The sequence below is a fragment of the Cervus elaphus genome, chromosome 9 (genome assembly GCF_910594005.1).
Source record: "Cervus elaphus chromosome 9, mCerEla1.1, whole genome shotgun sequence".
Taxonomy (NCBI): Eukaryota; Metazoa; Chordata; class Mammalia; order Artiodactyla; family Cervidae; genus Cervus; species Cervus elaphus.
The window spans coordinates 93,895,066-93,916,173 of record NC_057823.1 but is presented as its reverse complement, the minus strand read 5'-3'; the positions used below and the strand labels follow the sequence as shown (position 1 = coordinate 93,916,173).

The 21,108-nt window shown below is 38.3% G+C and overlaps 1 protein-coding gene across 11 annotated transcripts in view; it reads left to right on the top strand.

Moving 5' to 3' along the window:
• Positions 1–21,108, top strand: part of MCTP1 (multiple C2 and transmembrane domain containing 1) — a 560,075-nt gene that overhangs the window by 364,125 nt on the left and 174,842 nt on the right. For all 11 annotated transcript variants that reach the window (XM_043913616.1, XM_043913624.1, XM_043913620.1 and 8 more), the window contains 2 exons: positions 6,343–6,529; positions 11,658–11,751. In XM_043913616.1, coding sequence (XP_043769551.1) covers positions 6,343–6,529; positions 11,658–11,751 — 281 coding nt within the window. The remainder of the gene's footprint in view (positions 1–6,342; positions 6,530–11,657; positions 11,752–21,108) is intronic.

The following is a 21,108-nucleotide window of genomic DNA, read 5'->3' as shown; positions in this document are numbered from 1 at the left end:
TCCTCCTCTGTAAGTATTTTAGCACTTACAGAGCACCAGCTGTATTCCAGGTGTTGTGTTAGGTGCCTGCCCTTGAGCTGCACCAAGAGATGGACAGAAAAAGACAACTGCTGGTTATTGCCATGAGAATTAGTTAAAAATTAGCCGAGAAAGACAGTTAGATACATCATCTCAGGTAGATGGGGTTGCTTCCTTCAAACACAAAGAGGCAGGTGAGCTTTAGCATGGATAGTGGGAGAATTACAGACAATCAGGAATTACTGAAGTAGTAAGTGTAAATCAACAAATAAACACCCAAGCTGATGGGGGTTGTGGAGGATCATAGATGGTGAGAAGCCAGGAGTGGGACACGTCAGGTTTGCCTTTTGGATATCTGTAACTGTCAGGATTGAATCATGTCGATAGTTTTTGTATGAGGCCAGGTTCCCTATGGCTTCCCTGGTGGCTCAGAGGGTAAAGCGTCTGCCTGCAATGCAGGAGACCCAGGTTTGATTCCTGGGTCAGGAAGATCCCCTGGAGAAGGAAATGGCAACCCACTCCAGTACTCTTGCCTGGAAAATTCCATGGATGGAGGAGCCTGGTGGGCTACAGTCCATGGGGTTGCAGAGTCAGACACGACTGAGCAGCTTCACTCACAGGTTCCCTAGGACCCAGAGCTTGAAGCAGTGATGAGGTGCTCATGCTTAAAAGAGAGGTACAATCCCAGGCACTGAGAGATAGAGAGAAAGAACATGATGCAGAGAAGACTAGAGAGTCACTCACAGTGATATGTTACTGGGCTGGCCATGTTCCCAGTGTTTCAGGGACATCACGGTTGCTCAGCAGCTGTGCGCACTTGACCACGTGTGCACAGGCAGGCAAGATGGAGAATCCTGCTTTTGGAATGGTTTGTGAGAAAGGGAAAGTTGTGGGGAGTTACCTTGCCATCTCCTATGCCATTGATAAGTTCACCCCATAAGGAGAAAACTGTGGTTTCATCTGGTTTCTTTAGCGGTTGACCAGGAAGCCAGATCCCATCCATACTCCTTAGTGCAGCTTTTCATCCAAGTGCAGAAGTGGCCTTAGAGGCCAGGAATTTGGGGCATGTAGCCTTTGGGCCTAGATGCACAGCCAAGGGGTGCACTCAGCCCATTTGGGCAAGTGAGAGTTCTGACTGTCCTCGGCCAGTCCTAGATGAAAGACCTCTGAGGACTCACACCCAGTCGACTGGTCACAGGCGTAGGATGAGGAACAGCCCCTTGGAAAGACCCAGTCAAAGTCAAAGCTAAGACAAAGCCGGCAGCTGAGGACCCACCCAGGAGTTCCATCGAGAACCCAGATATAAAACAAGATGTGAGAGGAGCTGTTCTTTGAAGCAAAGGGGAGAATCCACTCCCCATTTTTCACCGTTCCTCCATCCATGGTGACTAGGATGCAGCCCCCAACCCGTGCTCCTTAGAGGACAATTTGAAATGAGATTAGATTCTTACATCAACATTCAGACTTTTTTCTTTGGTGGGGTGGAGGCATAATACATCTGAGGAATAATATTTCATTACCTGGAAGATGAGTTTGTTCTCATACTTTTTTTGATATGCAGAATTACAAAAAAGGAAGATGTGTTGTTGTTTACTTGCTAAGTTGTGACCCCATGGACTGCAGCATGCCAGGCTTCCCTGTCCTTCACAGTCTCCCAGAGTTTGCTCTAACACATGTCCTTTGAATCAGTGATGCCGTCAACCATCTCATCCTCTGTCACCTCCTTCTCCTCCTGCCTTCAGGCTTTCCCAGCATAAGGGCCTTTTCCAGTGAGTTGGTTCTTTACATCAGGTGGCCAAAGTATTGAAGCTTCAGCATCAGTCCTTCCAATGAATGGAAATCAGGGTTGATTTCCTTTAGGATTGACTGGTTTGATCTCCTTGCTGTCCAAGGGGCTCTCAAGAGTCTTCTCTAGCCCCACAATTTGAAAGCATCAATTCTTCAGTGCTCAGCCTTCTTTATGGTCCAACTCTAACATCATACATGACTACTGGAAAAAACATAACTTTGACTATACAGACCTTTGTCGGCAAAGGGATGTCTCTGTTTTTTAATAGCTAAGTTTGTCATAGCTTTCCTTCCAAGGAGCAAGTGTCTTTTAATTCCTTGGCTGCAGTCACCATTTGCAGTGATTTTGAAACTCAAGAAAATAAAATTTGTCACTGCTTCCGCCTTTCCCCCTTCTATTTGCCATGAAGTGATGGGACTGGATGCCATGATCTTAGCTTTTCGAATGCTGAGTTTTAAGCCAGCGTTTTCACTCTCCTCTTTCACCCCCATCAAGAGGTTTTTTAGTTTCTCTTCACTTTCTGCAATTAGAGTGGTATCATCTGCATATCTGAGGTTGTTGATATTTCTCCCAGCAGTCTTCATTCCAGCTTGTGAATTATCCAGCCAAAAGGAAGATGTAAACAAGTGTAAACATGGATAGAGTTGTAACAAATTGTGGAATTTGAGGTTTTTGAGAACTTGAAGTTCATCTAGTTCAATTACCTCATATCACAGATAAGAAAACTAGAATTCAAGAGGATAAGTTGTCTTAGAAAAGGTCATACAACTAATTAGTAATAGATGGAGGGCTAAAACCAAGGGAATTTGATGCCCAAACTTGGGCTCTTTTCCCTGTGTATGTATTTTGGGATTTCATGAATTTGCTTTAGTACTTTAAAATTTTGCATTTTCATGTTCTTAACAATATAAAACCATCAACATTTGCTTATTCTGAACCATCTGAATGGTCATTTAGTATTTCCGTAACCAAACTATAGCACATCCTTCCTTTGTTGAGGCCATAATAGTACAGGCAAGCCAAATACAGGTGAATCTGTCTTTTGGACTGCTATAACTGAATACCACAGACTGGATATCTTATATTCAATGGAAGTTTATTTCTCACAGTTCTAGGGGTTGATCTACATTCGAGATCAAGACAGCAGCAAATTTTCCACCTGGTTTCCTGGTTTATAAACTGCTGTTTTCCTCTGTGTCCTCACATGATGGAGGATGAGAGATCTCCCTGGTGCCTCTTTTGTAAGGGCACTAATCCCATTCATGAGGGCTCCACCCTCATGAGCTAATCACTTCCCAAGCTCCTCACCTCTTAATATCATCACACTGGGCACTAGGGTTCAACATATGAATTTTGGACAGCACACAAACATTCAAGTCATAGTACTAGCCCATGAATGTTAATTAGGACTGAATTCACTTGACAATATATTATGTTGCAGGGGTTCCATCTTTGTACACATTTATTCAATAACTACAAAGTGATAGCAAAAGGTTTTTCTCCACTGAATTCCAGCAATAGTTTGATTTGATACCAATTTAATGCAGATATCAACGATGCTGTAATGCTGACATTATCCTCAAGTTAGCAGGACAATTTTGCTTAGTTATTGGGAGACATTTTGTCTTAAATGGCATCTGAGGAATGCTCCTGAGCAGAGTTTTTAAATGAATAGAAGATCTGAGTAACCTCATCTAGCAAAATGCATCTTGAATTCATTTACTCTTTTATCAAAATATTTGTATAAATAGGTATTTTCTATATTAAAATGATTAAAGTCAAAATTATGAAACATTAAATATAGGACAGGGCTGGGACTATTTATCCAAATATACCCAATATTGAAAATCTAGTTGTAGCAGAAAGGTATAATCCTTCCTATAAATGGGTAATGATAATTTAAATTTTATTAGTTCCATAACTTTAAACATTAAATTTGTAAGCTTTTCTTCATTTATTATTTTATAAGAACAATTGCAGCCTTCTTCCCTTGTTCATACATATTTTGAAAGCATAAAAATAACATACTTCTGCACTTAAAAACAGATAATTTTTCTGTTTCGAAACAAATCCAGGTATACCCAGTAAAAACCACCTCACACAACACAAACTTCCAAGATGAAAAATTATAATAATGACAGACCGGTTAAGGAAAAGTCCTAGATCTTGGATTCCAGAGTCCCAGGTTCAGGTCTGGCTCTGCTAATGACTGTGCATCTCCATTAATTCAGGTAACTTCTCTGGACCTAGGTTTCCTCATTGGTAAATTAAGGAAACTTTGAGAATCACAAATCATTATACCTATTGTTATAAATGGTATATTGGTATAATTGGAACCAGGTACAGAATTAAGTGAAATAGTCCAGCTGTAATGAAAATATTGGGGAAAGTAACTCAGAGGCATTTGTATTTAAGCTTATTTAAATTCTAAACTCTTTTAGCACAATAAAAACAGCAAATCCATCGACCTGGTTTGATCTGACATTTGCCAGTTTGCAATTCTTAGACTAGATCATCTTTAGAACACCTTCCCTAACTCTAAAGAATTAAATGCAATGACTCTAATGTAAATCAGGAGGAGGCCAACATCTAAATGACCAGCTTCCCAGGTGCCTCAGTGATTTAAGAAAAAAAAAAATTCAAAAAAAAAAAAATTCCCCTGCCAATGCAGGAGACACAGGTTCAATTCCTGTATCAGGAAGATCCCCTGCAGAAGGAAATGGCAACCCAATCCAACATTCTTGCCTGGCAGATCCCGTGGACAGAGGAGCCTGGTGGGCTACAGTCCATGGAGTCGCAAAAGAGTCAGACATGACTTAGTGACTAAACAATAACAATAACAAAAAATGGTAATAGGCATAGAAGGAAATCCTCCAGAAAGTTTCAAAGTTAAGAGAGATGCAGTATCATACAAAGGAATAGGGCATGATCAGGACTGGAAGTACATGATAAAAGTGAGTGAAAGACCCTTCTGTGTCCCAGCTGTATCCAACCAAAAGTACTATGTGAACTGTAATCTCTGTTCAATTCCCTAGTGTCATACTCTCAATCTTGTCCAAAGATTCACTCACATTCAATAAATTGTAGGTTAGGCACTGTGCCAGATGCTGGAAAGATCTGTAGAAAATCAAATTTATGTTTTTCCTTTGTATTAGAAAATACATTTGATTAGTTGTCTTTCACTGTTGCATTTTTTAACCCTCAATTTGTTCCAAGTATTATTAGGAACTAATTCCAATTAAAATTTGAATATTAAATAAGGTATTTGATGTGGGTTTTTGTCATTTAGAATTTAAGGAGACAGCATGAGAGTATTTTGAAATGGATGTTTTGTTCACAGAAACAATGAGGTTACTTGATGTACATCCTAACTTTAGGAAGATGTTTTCCAGACTTGATACAGACCCTAATAACCTGCTCTCTTGATAGTTAGCATCTAGCATATACAGATTCTCTGTCACTGACCAGGGCGTTTCTTTTCTTCTTCATTTCTTAGATCTATATTCCTCTTCTTCCCAAGTGTTTCTAGTCTGGATATCTTTCGTGTCATTTCTGATAGGTAAAAATAAAACAAGTAAATGTGAAACTTTGATTCTATTTCTAAAATCACTCACACTAAAGAAGTGTTTGAACCCAACCATCAGGTTTGATGCCCTATTCATAAAAGTTTAACTTAAAAGCAAAATAGTAGACAATAAATAGAGTGAAGAATAAGAAGGGGCAAAAATTTAATCTTCCCTGATAGCTGACCACTCTGTTTATGACGTTACCACATTCATTCTTATCATTGGCTATTTCCTGTTTTAAATGTCCTTTAGTCATGTCTGCCCCCTTTCTCTCGGTTTATTGGCCTGTGGTCACCACAGTATCTTTCTCTTCCAAATCAACTGACGTTTTTATGAAAGAATTTGTCCAGTTCTGAGAGGGTGGCATACTGAGTGCGGGCTAAAACGTTATTACAAAGTCTCTCTTAGGACAACTCTTGTATGTAACACTTGAGCTATGATGTCTTCAGAGGATCTGTTAATTTAGATTCATGTCGCGTTCTGTGAATAAACTGACATGGTTTTAAAAATGTAAAACATATGACATCATCATAGTAATGATCTATTCACTGCTTAATAGCATTTTTGAACAACCGCAAAACACCTATATTTTTTAGAGTGTAACACAAGTTCAGACTCTTGGTAGTTTAGACAACTCATGTTAGTCGTTCTACAAGCAAGGCCTCACTCATCCGGGCCATCTTGGGATGGAAAGCCCTCGCTGATTTATAAATGTGGTGACGATGAGTAGTAATCAAATCAGATAAGCACACTCTTGCCTCTTATAAGAAATAAGCAATTAGTTACTAAAATAGCCAGAGTCTGAATTTTGTGAAGTCAGCTGACATGAAAGGCATATGCTTCCAGTGGTTCAAATGGTATTTCCATTGATTTATTTTTCACATAGCTCTGAGCAGCCTGCACCTCCACTGTTTGATGAGGCAAAAAAAAAAAAAAAGTCTCTTGCTAATCCAAAACATTTGTTTTTAGGTGCCAGATTGACCTGTCGGCTCTCAGTAGGGAGCAGACACACAAGCTGGAGCTGCAGCTGGAAGAAGGCGAGGGGCACTTGGTACTGCTGGTCACCCTGACAGCTTCGGCCACAGTCAGCATCTCTGACCTCTCCGTCAACTCCCGGGAGGACCAGAAAGAACGCGAGGAAATATTGAAGCGATATGTACGTATGTAACCCTCCTCCCTCAGGGTCAGGGGTGACTAGATGAGGTTGTAAATAATTTACGTGGAGTGACAGGAATACATCTGCAGAAGCTGTCTGACATGAATCAGCAGAAGGCAGGGCAGGTGCAAATACCATGCGGATCTTTGCGGAAGCACTTGGGTGACCCGAGGCTGTCTAGACCCCAGGTGTTTTCTCCAGTCTTTTCCAGAGCCAGTTCTAGAGTCTCGGGTTCTCCTCAGCGTTCTTACCACACAGGGTAACCTTCCATGATGGAAAGTCAGGTTTACACAAGACTACTGTAAAGTGAGCTCATTGATTATTTGTCACTGGAATTAGAATTTCATTGTCTTTATACATTTGAAATGGAGTTAACGGCACTTAACTTTTTAACTCGTAGCTTGGTAAGTAGGGGCTTCACTGGTAGCTCAAATGTTAAAGAATCTGCTTGCAATGCAGGAGACCTGAGTTCGATCCCAGGGTCCGGAAGATCCCATAGAAAAGGAAATGGCAACCCACTCCAGTATTCTTGCCTGGAGAATCCCATGGACAGAGGAGCCTGGCAGGCTACAGTCCATGAGGCTGCAAAGAATCAGACGTGACTGAGCACCTAACAGGCTTTTTATAACTAGAGGATATTTACAGAAATCATTTTCTTTTTCAGCTGCTTAGAAAAGCCTCACTTCATCCCTTTAATTTTGTAATTATGGAATGTGAACTATAATTCAGAGGAAGCTTCTTTACCTTTGGATCAGATGTAGGGTGACAGGGCGGCAGAATGAGTCACTAAGTATCCTTCTCAAATTTTACCAAGCCCAAACATGACGACCAAGTCTCTTTCCCAACCTCCTCACAGTATGCATTTCCCACCCTGTAGTTTTCGTGAATCAACAGAGAGGGGAGCTCTTACTCCATCGTTCTCTCTCAGCGAAGCTTTGAAGAAGTGAATGTCTCAGTACCCATGGAGCTAGAAGAAGAAAAAAAAAACGCTTTTCCACTTAAAATTACAAAGCTCGTATTGTACAATGCTGCCAGGTGTTTAGGAGGCTCCTCTAGACTCTCAGTCATGAAACCAAGCTCTGACTAACAAAGAACTGCTTAATTCTTTTTAGATTTTAAAATATTCCTGTTTGCTGACTGACATCCTTCCAATGACTGAATTTAATAAAGATGTACCTTATCAGGCTGTGCAGATAACATGAAGTGCTGGTACTAATGCTCTACAATATTCTTCAAACAGATTAGCTGGATGTGCACTTCAGCAAATTTATTCTGGCTATCTCCACTGAATCAGCTGTCTGTTAATGCTTGTACAACTCACCCACCAATGGTGTTATCATAAACAGTTTAATAGAGGTGACTTAGCAAGGCTAAATAGTATATATTTTTAAAACACCTAAGCGCCTAAGGTATTGTATGGCATCTTCGAATATATAATTGCAGTTGTGAAAATTATTTCATGTTTTGGTACCCACCAAGACATATTCTCCTATTCCCCAAAGTGAGCCTCATGAATTAAAACAATTGTAAAGAAATTAATTCACATATTAATATAAAAATGATTCTAGGTATTATAATATTTTATTTTGTGGATTAATATTTGATACAGTCCCATGTATTAGTATGATACGATAGGCTTGGTAATTAGAAATGATCCAATTACTCTTGATTTCTTTTTTCCTTTTTTGCTACATGAAATTCCTCAAATCAGCCATTTCCACTGAGAATTTGAATATTTGTTTCTATCCCTTCTTTCAAATATTAGCTATTATGTCAATAAAATGTAAAGTAGGTGGATGTCCCAGCTAAGTTCTCAAATTATATTATGCTCAGTATACTCAAAAGTGAGCCAAGTTTAAATATACTTTTTTTTAGCCCTGAATTTCAAGATAAGCCTAAATCTCCCTTTAGAATCATACTTGCTAAGAAGCTAGTGTACATAGTACAGCACATGTTATTATGATTACTCATAGCAATACAAAGACAAACACCTATATTTTAGTGTTTTAGAGTGTTTCATTTTTATTAGATAGGTTATAAAGTGAATGAATACTGTATGGTGTCTGAAATATCATTGTTTTTAAGAAAAATATAAAAGAGAATTTATTTGGAGAATTATCCATATGTTTTCCAATGAGAACTTTGCGTATTTTTTTTTAAGCTTAGGTTAAACCTAAGAATTTGAGTTAGCACTGGGTGTGGTGAGGAAAGTAAGTGGATTGCCCCCACTCTTGCATGAAACAGCCCTGAAAAGGCTCTCCCTTGCTGTCATTCGGCGGTTCATTGTGAAGCATTGAAGCCCCACAAATTAAAGACATTACTGTGTGAGCCATTATTTGATCACCACGTTCTGAAAAGATGGCTAATTCCATTTTTATTTTTTTTTTCCCCTCCTTTTTGGAGGGAGGAAAGCAGGGAAGGTCAATAGGGGGCGGATAGTAATGGGTAGTAGACCGAGAGCGATTGGATGACCTTTTCAGAACCGGGATGCTAAACCCTTGCTCCCCCTTGTCACAGTTTAAAAACCAGAGGAGCTAGTTTAGAGAAGAAGTTGTTAGCATTCCATTTTTATTATGACATTTCACAGTCATCTGATTTAATGTCCCTTGACCGGATTGTCCACCGTGAGACGATGGGCTTGAAATGTTATTTAGAGCATTGATAAAAGGTGAGCGGTTCTAAGATGACAGCGAGTCATAAGGCTGGTGGTGTGACATTAATTTTCTCCATAACAGAGATGGAATAAGACGTCACGGTGACAAGCTGTCAATCAGCGCTGGCCCCTCAGAGCATCCCGATGCCATAGGATGGGGTGTTGCCTCTCCCGTAATAGAGCTGAACTGAGATGCTCTCCTGACAGCTGCTGCAGCCATAGAGAAAATATATTATACAGCCTTTCATTAAAAAAATAAAGAGGACTCCTCTCCAGAGCATTTCAATCTTTTCCCATCTATTGAGGGCTGAAAGGATTCACAGCAAATCATAGATTCCTCTGCTATGGAAATTTCTGGCTTCAGAATCCGTCCTGGTTTAGAGGCCTTCTAAAATAACCATAAATAACAAGGCCGGAATACCTCTTGATGAAGTATTCCTTAAAGTTATATTTTTTAACTGATATATTTACGTGTTTTGCTTCTTCTTTTTTTTTTTTTTCTCCCCCTTGGAGTTCTTATTATAATCCATGTGTTGCTGGCCTAAACAGTTGAAATTTGCCATAAATTACTGACTGTCAGCTGACTGGAGAAAATGAAACCTTCAAATAATTACCCCTCTGCATGGAAAACAGAACTTTGGAGCTGAAGTCCCGGTAACAGTGTGACTCTGCAGTGAGTTTACCGGTATAAAAATGATTCTCGGACTGCAGAGACTTGCTTCAGTCACAGTGAGACTTGGTCTAAATTGTTCCTAAAAATTAAAGGACAGGAACCTTTTTTGATAAAACTCCTCTCCGTGGTTAGATTAGGAGATTTACCTGGCCTTTAACAGTCGTAAACTCTGAGATAAGAAGCAGCTTCCCACACCTGATCATTACCACCTTAGGAAGACAAGGTGTCTACAGATCTCTGAATTATAACACTCGGTCTAACATTTCACTCGTAAACCCTCAATTTACAGGAATTTAAATGGAGAGAGAAGTGCATTTTTATTAAACCCTGTCATCTGGGTAGCTTAAAGAGAGTTTGGGTGATAAACAGCTGTTTAAAAACAATAAAAGATTAGGAGTTAATCCTTGTGGTAAACACTCTTTTTTTTTTGCAAAGTTAGGCTATGAGATTACACATCTATCTGTTTCCTCCTCTCAGCATACCAAGGTCAGAGCTTCAGTCTAAACAATGACTAGTCATACAGGGCTGATCACGTTCATATCGTGGTAAGCGCGTGCCTCTCAGGATTCTCACGTTCTCAGTACAAAGATGGGAATGATCTTTAGTAACGTTTTAATAGATGACTTTCTTATGTGAAACTGTGTTATGCTTTCCAGTTTTAAAGCATATTAAAGATGATTATAAAGCAGTGCCTTTGATTTACTGAATAAAAATACTGATTTTTGCCATGAGAAAGTTGCATTGAAGTGCAAATAAACAAATGTGTGTGTGTCCTGTCGTCACGTCCAGCTGTTCACGACCCTATGGACTGTAGCCCGCCAGGCTTCTTTATCCATGGAATCTTCCAGGCAAGACTGCTGGAGCGGGCTGCCATTTCCTTCTCCAGAACAAACGTGTATCATGTTCTATTGGCTGATTTTACTCTCTGTTTATGTTCGTGAGAGTTCTGAATTATTTTCTTGGTATCCCTTCTTTTAATTCCTTTAGGTATTATACTTATTCATACTCTGGCACTATTAATTCATGAAATTAAATTGGTTTTAGCATTTGGGTCTGATTCTTCTATCAAAATTTCTATACTTCTATACCTACTACAATGACAGATAAATTTACAAATTTAAGAAAAGATTATCCATCATTTTTGAATTGATTTTTAGCAATCACCTTGATTTATTTTAAAAGATTATATATGTCTTTTACCTGAAAGGTATGAGGTATTTTCTAACATTTAAACCTTTTGAATTAAATATTATAAAATAATCTTTAACCCCCATCTAGCACCTACAGTTTCCAAAGCTCACCAAGGAGAAAATATAGTAGAAAAATAATTAATTTAATGTTGTCTTTCTTACTCCCAAAGCCTGAAGTGTATTTGTTACTTATCCAACAATCTAAGATTCCTATTAAGAATCACTTGTCTCCAGATCATCATGCCTGTAGATGAAAGATTTCTTGGAGTGCTTTGGTAAAGGAGATGGATGGGAGAAAGCAGACATGTCATATTTTATAATTGATTGTTCACTATCTACTGCTAATTACTTATGGAGAAGCAATGTTGTGGTATTTTTTTATTCTTTCAAAAAATCTACTTACATAGCAATAATTATCTACACAAATGTATATGCATATGTGTACACATTCATGATGGCAGAGAAGGGCATCCTTATTGAAGAAACACAAATATCCCTTGGATCATTTCAGCAGCATCCTGAGATCAACCATAGCGCTTGGTGTTTTCTCGGCGCACTCCTAGAGATGCTTTAGGACCTTTCTTTTCTAATACTGACTTTGGGGTGTTTCAGAGCCCGTTGCGGATATTTCACAACCTGAAAGATGTGGGCTTCCTCCAAGTGAAAGTGATCAGAGCAGAAGGGTTAATGGCTGCTGATGTCACAGGTAAGAAACGCAGTTTTCCTTTTGCCTATGTATCAAGCAGCATGCCAGGTCTATACAGTTTGATGAGTGAACTTCTCATTTCATCTGACTGAATCATCAAAGTAAATAATGTAAAGTGTGTTGATCTTACAAAGATTTGCTATCCACCTGATTTTTATACTGTCTCAGCTGCTTAAAAGAAGGGTAACATAATAAAAAATGAAAACAGCTTTGAATTGTTGCCTTCTCCAAGGTTTAGTCAACACAGTGTTTATATTTCTTTCAGGTTTTGTCATTTTGGTGTCTTTGGGTAGTAATGATGTATCTTCTCTTAAAACAGTATCAGCTTCCCTCAGATGATATTATAGCATCAACACTGATAACTCAAACATGCATGCATGAAATCTCTTACATAGTTTGCTGAAAATTTTAGATACATAACACTCAATTACTTGGAATGAACTTTTGGTATTTGTGTTGCCAATCCAATTCTTTAGTTGTCCAAATTCACTAGCACATCTCAGAGATAATTCTGGATCTAAACTAAACATCTACATTGTTCTAAACTTTTTTTCAAGAAACAGGCCTGGAAAACCAAGAAACAGGCCTGTAAAAATGCCAAAATCAATATGATGTCTTAAAGCTTCCTGATTTGGATACTGATGTTTCTATAACATGTTATTTCATTACTTTCCAGAATGATTGTTTTGAATTTATAGCTATGTGAGCATTTACTTACTGTTTAATTTCATAGGATTTGGGAGGATTTATATGATTCCTTAAATTGTCCATCTCAAGATGAACAATAAATAGGATTGACTTGACCGATTTTTGTGCAAACTCCCCTGTTCCTGAAAGAAAGTATCCACTTACAATTTGTAGAAATACGCTTACCACTATGAATGGCCAGCAAGTTGACCCTCAAAGGGTAGCTAACTTATTTGAAAGGGAGAAATATACTTTCCCTACCAAATGAGGGTTTGCAAGCTCATTATATGGTCACTGCTGCCCTTAATTAATGGAACAGAATCAAAACCTAATTAAAAGATCACATGCCTTAAGACTAAAATAGCAGATGTCTGTTCCAAAATGACAATATTTTAAATTTTTTAATATTTGCATAGTATTGAGTGACTGTTTATTGTATGATAAAGGTAAAAATGCTGGGACTTTACAGTTTCTTTATGGCGGGTATTATCAACTCATTTTTAACCAAGCAGATAATAACAATTGTCAGATATTATTTCAAAATAGGCATACCTGAAAATAGTGGGAGAAAAGATTGTAATTTTTTGCATCTATACTGACTTGGCTTCCTGTACTAAACAATTAGTGAACACCAAGTTTATTCACATTCGATTTTATTTTGTGTGTGATTGTAATCAAATTAATCTGGACAAAATGACTTTATTTATTATGTGCTTTCATTATTAGAACCAACAGTCAACATGAATGGTTGACTAACTGGTCTGTTCTTTTTGGTTCACTCTGAACATGAACTTAAAGACCAGAAGGGGAATTCAGTGCTGCTTTTACACCACAGAGGTTCTGGCCAGCCTTTGATTCCCAGCAGCAGGTAGATTCAGAAATTCATGGCAGTGACATTCACCATCACAGGAGGCATCTTCACTTTTCTTGAGTATTTTCTGCAGTGGAGGGGAGCACCCAGTGTTGGGCTAAAAGCATCTGAAGATAGAGAAAAAGACTAGAATTAAAAGTGTATCAGAGGGTATCACGTGTGCGTGCGTGCAGGCTGTCGCTTCAGTCATGTTCGACTCTTTGCGGCCCCGTGGACTGTAGCCCACCAGGCTCCTCTGTCCATGGGATTCTCCAGGCAAGAATTCCGGAGTGGGTTGCCATTTCCTTCTCCAGAGGATCTTCCTGACCTAGGGATCGAACCCAGGTCTGTTTGTGTCTCCTGCACTGGCAGGCGGGCTCCTACCACTAGCATCGAAGTGTTAAGAACTATCCCTGGATATTTATAGTGGGTACAATAATTTCTTATACAAAAATTCAAATCCCATTTACTTCAGAAGTTTAGATACCTGCCCATTACACAAGTTAAATATAATTATCTGTTTGTGTCTCTTGGAGAGAAGCTGTCATTGCTTTTGAAACTTCATGAATATGCCAATTACTTGAACCCAGTTGGCCTATATGCCACTATGCAAGTTAAAGTACATGTTCTCTTGAAGCTGGAGAAAATAGGTATATTTCTTTCATAATGGTTCTATGTAAATTAGTGTGAATAGCAATCACCTTTTCCCTAGGGATTCAGTGAGACATAATTTTGATCTGATAAAATGGACTTTAATTTGGAGAATACTAAATAACAGATTCTCCATTTTTTCCTTCCAGTTTTAGGGATATAAATCTAATGATTCCTCATTCCACACTGACCTTATAATCTAATGTGCTCTGAATTGAACAAGAGAGATGTTGAACTATTCAGGGGCAAGAGGATAATTCAGTCTTTGACCTCGCTCACCCTTGGGCCTTTTGTGGTCTTTATGACATTTGTGATGGTGGCCAAAACCGAGGACCATATATTCAAGTCAGATGTCTGAATATTCTGCCATTTGTTTTTAAAGTCTTTACTTCTGCAAACGATAAATGCATACATACCTATAAATACATATATATAAATATATCCTGATCCTTCCTGGTCTTTAGCATGGAATTTGGGGCACCAGTAAGCTCTTTGTATACTTTACCTCCTGCTTTTTCAAAGTAGAACTTTAAAAATATGTTGTGCCTCTCAGTGGAGAATCTGACTATGGCTCTACAAGATACTTAGCAACAATTTGAGGAAAGGAAGAGAATCAGTGGTGCTGTCTACAAATGCTCAAATTAGCATCCGTTTAGGACTGTTGTGGATGGAGAGGGGAGATTTTAAATCACTGATAGCTCTCTGTGTGGAGCAAAAAAATACTTTCGAGCTGATATAAACGGGGCTGTTGCCATAAGATACTTGGTTGGTTTCCAAACACTTTTCCCAACAAGTCCAGCAACACAAACTTATATTTTACCAATTTCACTCAATTCTTAAAATATTTTTAATGACCAGAATATCAAGTTAAACATCCACAGTTTAAGCAAAAAATGTTAAATTACAATATTTCATCATTTAGCAGGAGCACTAGAAAAGAGATGCTGTAATCTTTTAAGTAGCCATCAATCTTACTGCAGTTACAAAGAGTTTTTTCCTTTCAAAATGCAAAATTTTTCTTTTGTTACAACACATTCATTGAGAAACATTGTGATACTGTATTAACTCTGTGTGAATAAAGAGCAATTGAGACTCTCTTTGAATGAGTGAGTATAAAGCACAAATTACTTTTTAATGAAACGCTCAATTCTTTTCCTTTCCACAAAAAGCCTATAGCCTTGTTCAGCTAAAGGCTACTACAGTAGGTCACTTCAGTTAAGCCCCTAATAAACTGTTGATAGTTGAGGGTAGTTTTTTCTTCCGTCTCAATGGCCCAGTGTTGGACAGTGCACTTCAAATCATTAAGGTTAATACAGATTTAAAAAAGAGATTAACTCTGGTGGTTAAGGCCTCCATTTACAACTCCCACACATACACATGCATTGAGCGAGGCACAAGAGTGGATTGAAATTTCAGTCAAATTGTGGGCAGCCTTTCACAGCCTGAGAAAGTGGCACTCTGGTTTTCAAAGTTGGTCAGTGAAATTCTTCAGGAGGGAAAAAGTTCGATTCACTGAAAAATACTGCGTGGTACAACTTACTTACCTTTCAAGTACCCAGTGAAAAGGTTAATGTCTCTCTAGACCATCAGAGCAAACTCTTCCGACTGGCCCTGTGCTCACTGGGGAAGATTCTACTGCTAAATCAAGTATTCCTTGAAACTGGACAGATTGTGTGGAGAGAAAGACCAATGAAGGGGGAAATTTTTTTGTTTTTTTGGTGGTGGGAAAGAGTTCACTGTATGTTGGAATATGTCTTTCCTAGCTTCTAATTATTCTTTGGACAGAGCCTAATTTTTGCTTTCAGCTGAACATTTAAAGTCTTCTATATTGAGTGAGGCTTTCTTTGCAGAGTATTTAGACCTGGCCTCTTGGTTCTTTCAAGTTCTTAAAGAAGAAAAAGAAAAGGGTTCTTCTCCTCAGCCCCTCCCCTTCATTTTCCCTTGGGTTGTTTTTTTGAGCTCCTGAGGAAGAGGTCACAGCCTCCCCAGGGATACCAGGCACTTCGTTTCAGAAACACTGATATGGGAGAACTGTGAAACCCTTTCAAAAGATGCTCTGCCTTTTCACTGTATTAAAAGGTACACTCATATAAAACTTCTTCACTCCAGGTGAATTGATCTCTCAAATTAATGCACATCTCTTTCAGGAAACAATAGAGGGAGAGCAAGGAAAAAAAGGAAGAGAGGGAGAGAATTTTACAATTAACAGAGCTGTCATTGAAACAGTCCCACTAAATGAGCATATCTTTTTCCGGAACAAGGCTGCACATCAAGACTTGCGACTCCCCAGCCCCCGGAGTCTGGAAACCTACTAGTTATTAAGAGAGATGTTTACTACCCCTTTATTTGCATAGACTTTTCCCATGTTTTTCTTTAGGAAAACTGTCTTCATTGTTGGAAAATATTTAAGTAACAAAACAGCAGAAAAAGACATGCTACAGTTTTTTTATCAGCTTCCGTGAGAGTCTTATTATCTTAAGAAATAACAGTTAGCAGCTCAGATTCATTAGCAGAGCTAAATTTAAGCCCCGTTTGACAGGCTGCCTAGAAAACATTTTGTTTTGCTGTCTGTGGGCTTTAATTAAGATGTGTTCAATTTCAGTCCTCTTCAGTCTAGCCCTACCCACCCCCCACCACCCCCAACTTGCTGCGTCACAGACGGGCGATCAGACACTTTTAGATGGTCCGGCCCATGACTTTGACCTTCTGCGCAGTCCGGCGTTCCCTGGGGAACCGTTCAACTCATGAGGTCTGATTTCACACTTCCAGGATGCCTCAGCTCTCTTAACAATGACGGGGAGACAAAGCCCTTTAGAGCAGGCCGCATGGGGACTTGTTTAAATTGGAAACCAGAGAGGAGTCAAGGAACAAGGTTATGGGCGACAGAATAGTGCTTTTAATAAAGAGCTCACAGCTCCAGCTCAGCTCAAAGAAGCCTACCTCTGTACAATTAATTGAGCCATTTATCTGGAGCTTCTTAGGCCTCTACTTTCTCACAGATTGCGTGGTAAATATCAGCTAAGAAGCAAAGGAGATATGCATGAAATGAATTTTAACACTTTGATTACTGTGCCTCCAGTCTTCATTAAAAGTAAATTTATTTGTATTTCTGACCTCATTATCAGGAGGCTGCCTGCATTTTTATTGGTTCCTGTGATTTCCAGCTTGAGTGTGTCATGAAGGTATATTTTATACAGAGATTTGAATTTATTATTCTTGATATTTTCCCTGAACATTATGGGTCTATTCAGAGAAAGAAAATGAAAAGCTAGCTGTACAGAAAAAGGCAAGTCTGGTCTTTGAAAGTTTTATATACTAAATGCCAAACACATATGCATCCAAGATATTATCCTTTTAAAAAATTAACTTTTGTGGGTTACTCAAGCAAACTGCATAAGATGGAAGCCATTGTTGTTTGAGTGGCCCTTCAGATATGACAGCTTTACTGGAATAGATGTAGCTTTGCTGTTTCTTTTATAGAATTGTAGCAGTTTGAATCTTTACTAGCATAGGTCTTTCATAGACATCATCACATTTAATAACATTGATAATATCTGATAAATGCAGTCTTAGAGTTTATGATCACTGTTTAAAACCTATCATAGAAGAAGAGAAAACAGATGTCCTTTAAACGCTATATAGTTCCATTGAAAGTATTATATACAAAATGCAACAGAGTTCCTTTATATTTGTGAATTATCAAGGGTAAATTAATTTACCCTTGGGGGTTGGGAGTTATTTGTGGATATCATTCTTAATTTTTAAATTCTCATTATCTTAAAATCTTAAAACTATAGTTCTGGAAACATAAAATCAAAATTTTACACAAAATGTGTTATAAAGTTCCCAAGAATGCTCTATTTCTTTTCTATAACTTAATGTTTCTATTTGCCTTTTAATAACGAAGATTGTAGAAGACTTTTAAGCAGATAGTATACTTTATGACACCATATTGCACATAGAAATAAATGTTGCTTCCTTTAGTAATTTTACTTTTTAAAAAGCTAAATCATATTCTGATTGTAGAAATGTAAAAGTGTTCTTCTAAAACCAAACAGTTGATAATATTTGAGAAGAGTAATTAAAATGTTAATTTAGCATAAGGGCTGGTGAGTCCTGAGTCTGAACTAGTGTTTTACAGGGAATTGCAGAAATCATGTGTGATTCATATGCAGGTCACATGGCTAGAAGATACTGCTCTGGAAGACTAGGTGGGATGACAAAAGAGATTAATAATTGGGTTTGATATGCTCTAGAGGTGAAGGACTATGGGCTGAAAAAGTGGTGGTCCCACTATCAATGGGAAATGAGGGGAAGAGAAATGCTATAAAATAATTAATTGAGTTCTGTAGAAATAAGATTACAAAATGATCCTTTGAGTAAAGAAATAGAGAATTGCTGATTTGGCTTGGAGGGCTAGCTCCAAGGTTTTACCCAGTGCTTGAAGAAATGCTTTTGACATTAGAATCATTGTTTAAAATTAAACTATTCTATATATTTTGTTGCATTATGATATAGGTGTGTAAATAAGAAATGAATTTTCTAGAACAGTGGATTAGGGAAATACTACAGAGAGGATGGATTTAACTAGGCTTTTGAAATAAAATCCTACTGCAGGGATATTTGGGTGACATGATAGTGTGGTTAGACTCATAAATGACTAAATGAGCCACCCCAAAGGGTGATTATATTAAAGGATTAATGGCAATGGGAATGCCACGCAGAGGAATGCAGCACTCTATCCCTGGTCTAGCCTGTTCAACATACTGACTATTGACTTTGAGGAGGTAATTGACTGCTTCTTTATCAAACTTGCTAGAGGCATAATTAATTCATTATATATCAGACCAATATGTATGCTATTTATATACATATATACTATATATATAATGTACAAATTATACATATATATAATCAACAAACTTAACTAATAGACTCAGTTCTGCAAAATGAACATTAAAAAGTGTAAATCAAAAGGCTTGCCTGTGTAAAAACAGTGATATCTTGATTTAACAGTAGAAAATAAAGTCTTTGAGTTTGAATCAAGTTTAATCTCCATGAGAGTGAATTATACCTACATCAGTTTTGTTACATTGAATCAGAGGAGAAGGTTGAAATGATACCCACTTCTGGGCTCATCAGACATCCTAGGGTGGGAATTCAGTTTTGGAAGCTACTCTTTAAAGAAGGACATTGACTAGCTAACCAGAATACATCCTCGGTTGATATATCTGGTGTTTTAGAATCAAGGACATTGAAACTAGCTCAATGAAAATGATAATGACGGTAATCGTAGCAACTAAGGTTTCTTGAGCCCTTATCATGTGTCAGACACTACCCTAAGCCTGATATAAGGATTATCACAATTAATCTTACAGAAACCTAATTAGGTATTGTTGTTATCTTCCTGTTACAAAGTAGCAAATGGAAGTGTGGAAGGTTAAATAACTTGTCCAGATCAACACACACGCACGCATACACACACATACACACATTCCAGCTCGTGAATGGCGGGGCAAGGATGCCAGTCCAGATCTAGTCACTGTAGCCACTAACCTTTACTAGAGAAAGGAAGATGTTGAATTGATTTGTTGGTCAGTTATCCAAAAGCCTGTCATGGGAAGGATGTTGTTAGGAGTTGGTAAGAGTAGTAAAGACCAAGGTTCAATCCAGAGAGCAAACTTCCTTCTAGCATGTTTCATCAGAAAGGGATTTATTATAGAGTTTTTAGTGGATCACAGAATCTTTGGAGGCAGGAAGGGCCTAAGAAAACAAGCTCTAAGTCTGATTTCCAGGGGTTAATACTAGAGCTACATGAGAGAGCCCAAGATGTTGCAGCTTTTGCCACATGAGCCTGTGGGGAAGGCACTGTGACGACAGCCTACACCACTCCCGCTCACTCTGTGAGCCGTTCACCCTCTCGGAGAACTGAGTTCTAGTGTCAGATCTCAGGCAGATACCTCTGATCGATGCGACCCGAATCACATCTGCAACCCCAGTTTGCAAAGAAGTCAGGAAATGCCACTTTGGCTTTTGTGGCTTCTCTGGTTTCAGGAAGAGATACAATAGGAATAGAATAGATGCTCAGCAAGCCATCCACACTCTCCAGTGCAAGAGAGCAGGTGAGGAACACGAACCACATCATCTCAGTGACAGGTGCTATCCCTCATTTTCACCCCTTGTCTCATTTAAACTTAGACAAAAGCTCCAGAGAGACAAAAGGCAAAGAAGCATTCCCCCTAATTTGTAATTGCCCCAAAATGGATCAGAATATTCCTGTGGAAGTAGTGATTCCCCATCACTGGAGCCATTGATGCCTGGTCGGTATCACCACCTGGTTGCAGGGGGGGGGGAGCTTCAAGTCCTAGAGGAGCTTTCAGACTTGGACTGTAAGGTTTCTCTCCCAGGCCTTCAGGATCTGAGATCCTGCGAGATCCTGCGGTAGGTGCCAAGATGAGGAGCAGACCCCTGAATGAGTAGATATTATGTAGATGAGAAATAAAAAGAAAGATCTCATTCTAAAGACAAAGGCCTGACAGGTGGCAATTTTCAGTGTTACTGCCTAAAAATATAAAAAGGTTTAATCACCTAATATGATTTTTACTGTTTTAAAATCTAAAGAATTTTATTCCATTGCAAAAGACCTCTCCAGCTAGTTAATTCACTTATGTGAATTATTCAGATAATCATCTGAAACCCCATACTTTTCTGTGCAGAATCTAATTGAATATATATTTACTGAAGGTCCTAAAGTGTTTATAAGGACTTGGAAAAACAGAGGAGTTCATGATATGTTTTTACATTTATTTTAGGCCAAACAACTTTTGTATTTCTAATCTAATAGCAAGTCAGATACATGCAGTTTCTTGTTAAATATTAATTGAAAATAAACTCTTTTAAGTGTTTTTGCCATAATTTATTTAAACTCTTGAAGGTTTAGACATAACTTCTCTACTGCCTCTTCTTATTTTATAAAGCCCATAGTCTCCTTTGTCTTTATTTTCCAGTTTCTTATCTGTCTTGTTTCCCATTCTTCTATTATAAATTTTGGGCTCCCCAGCATATATCAAGATGTTCACTTCTAGAACTCAAGAATGCACCTAGTTAAACAAGTTACTATAAATATGCTTTCACATCTGTTTCTAGATCCCTGAGCTTCCCTGGTAGCT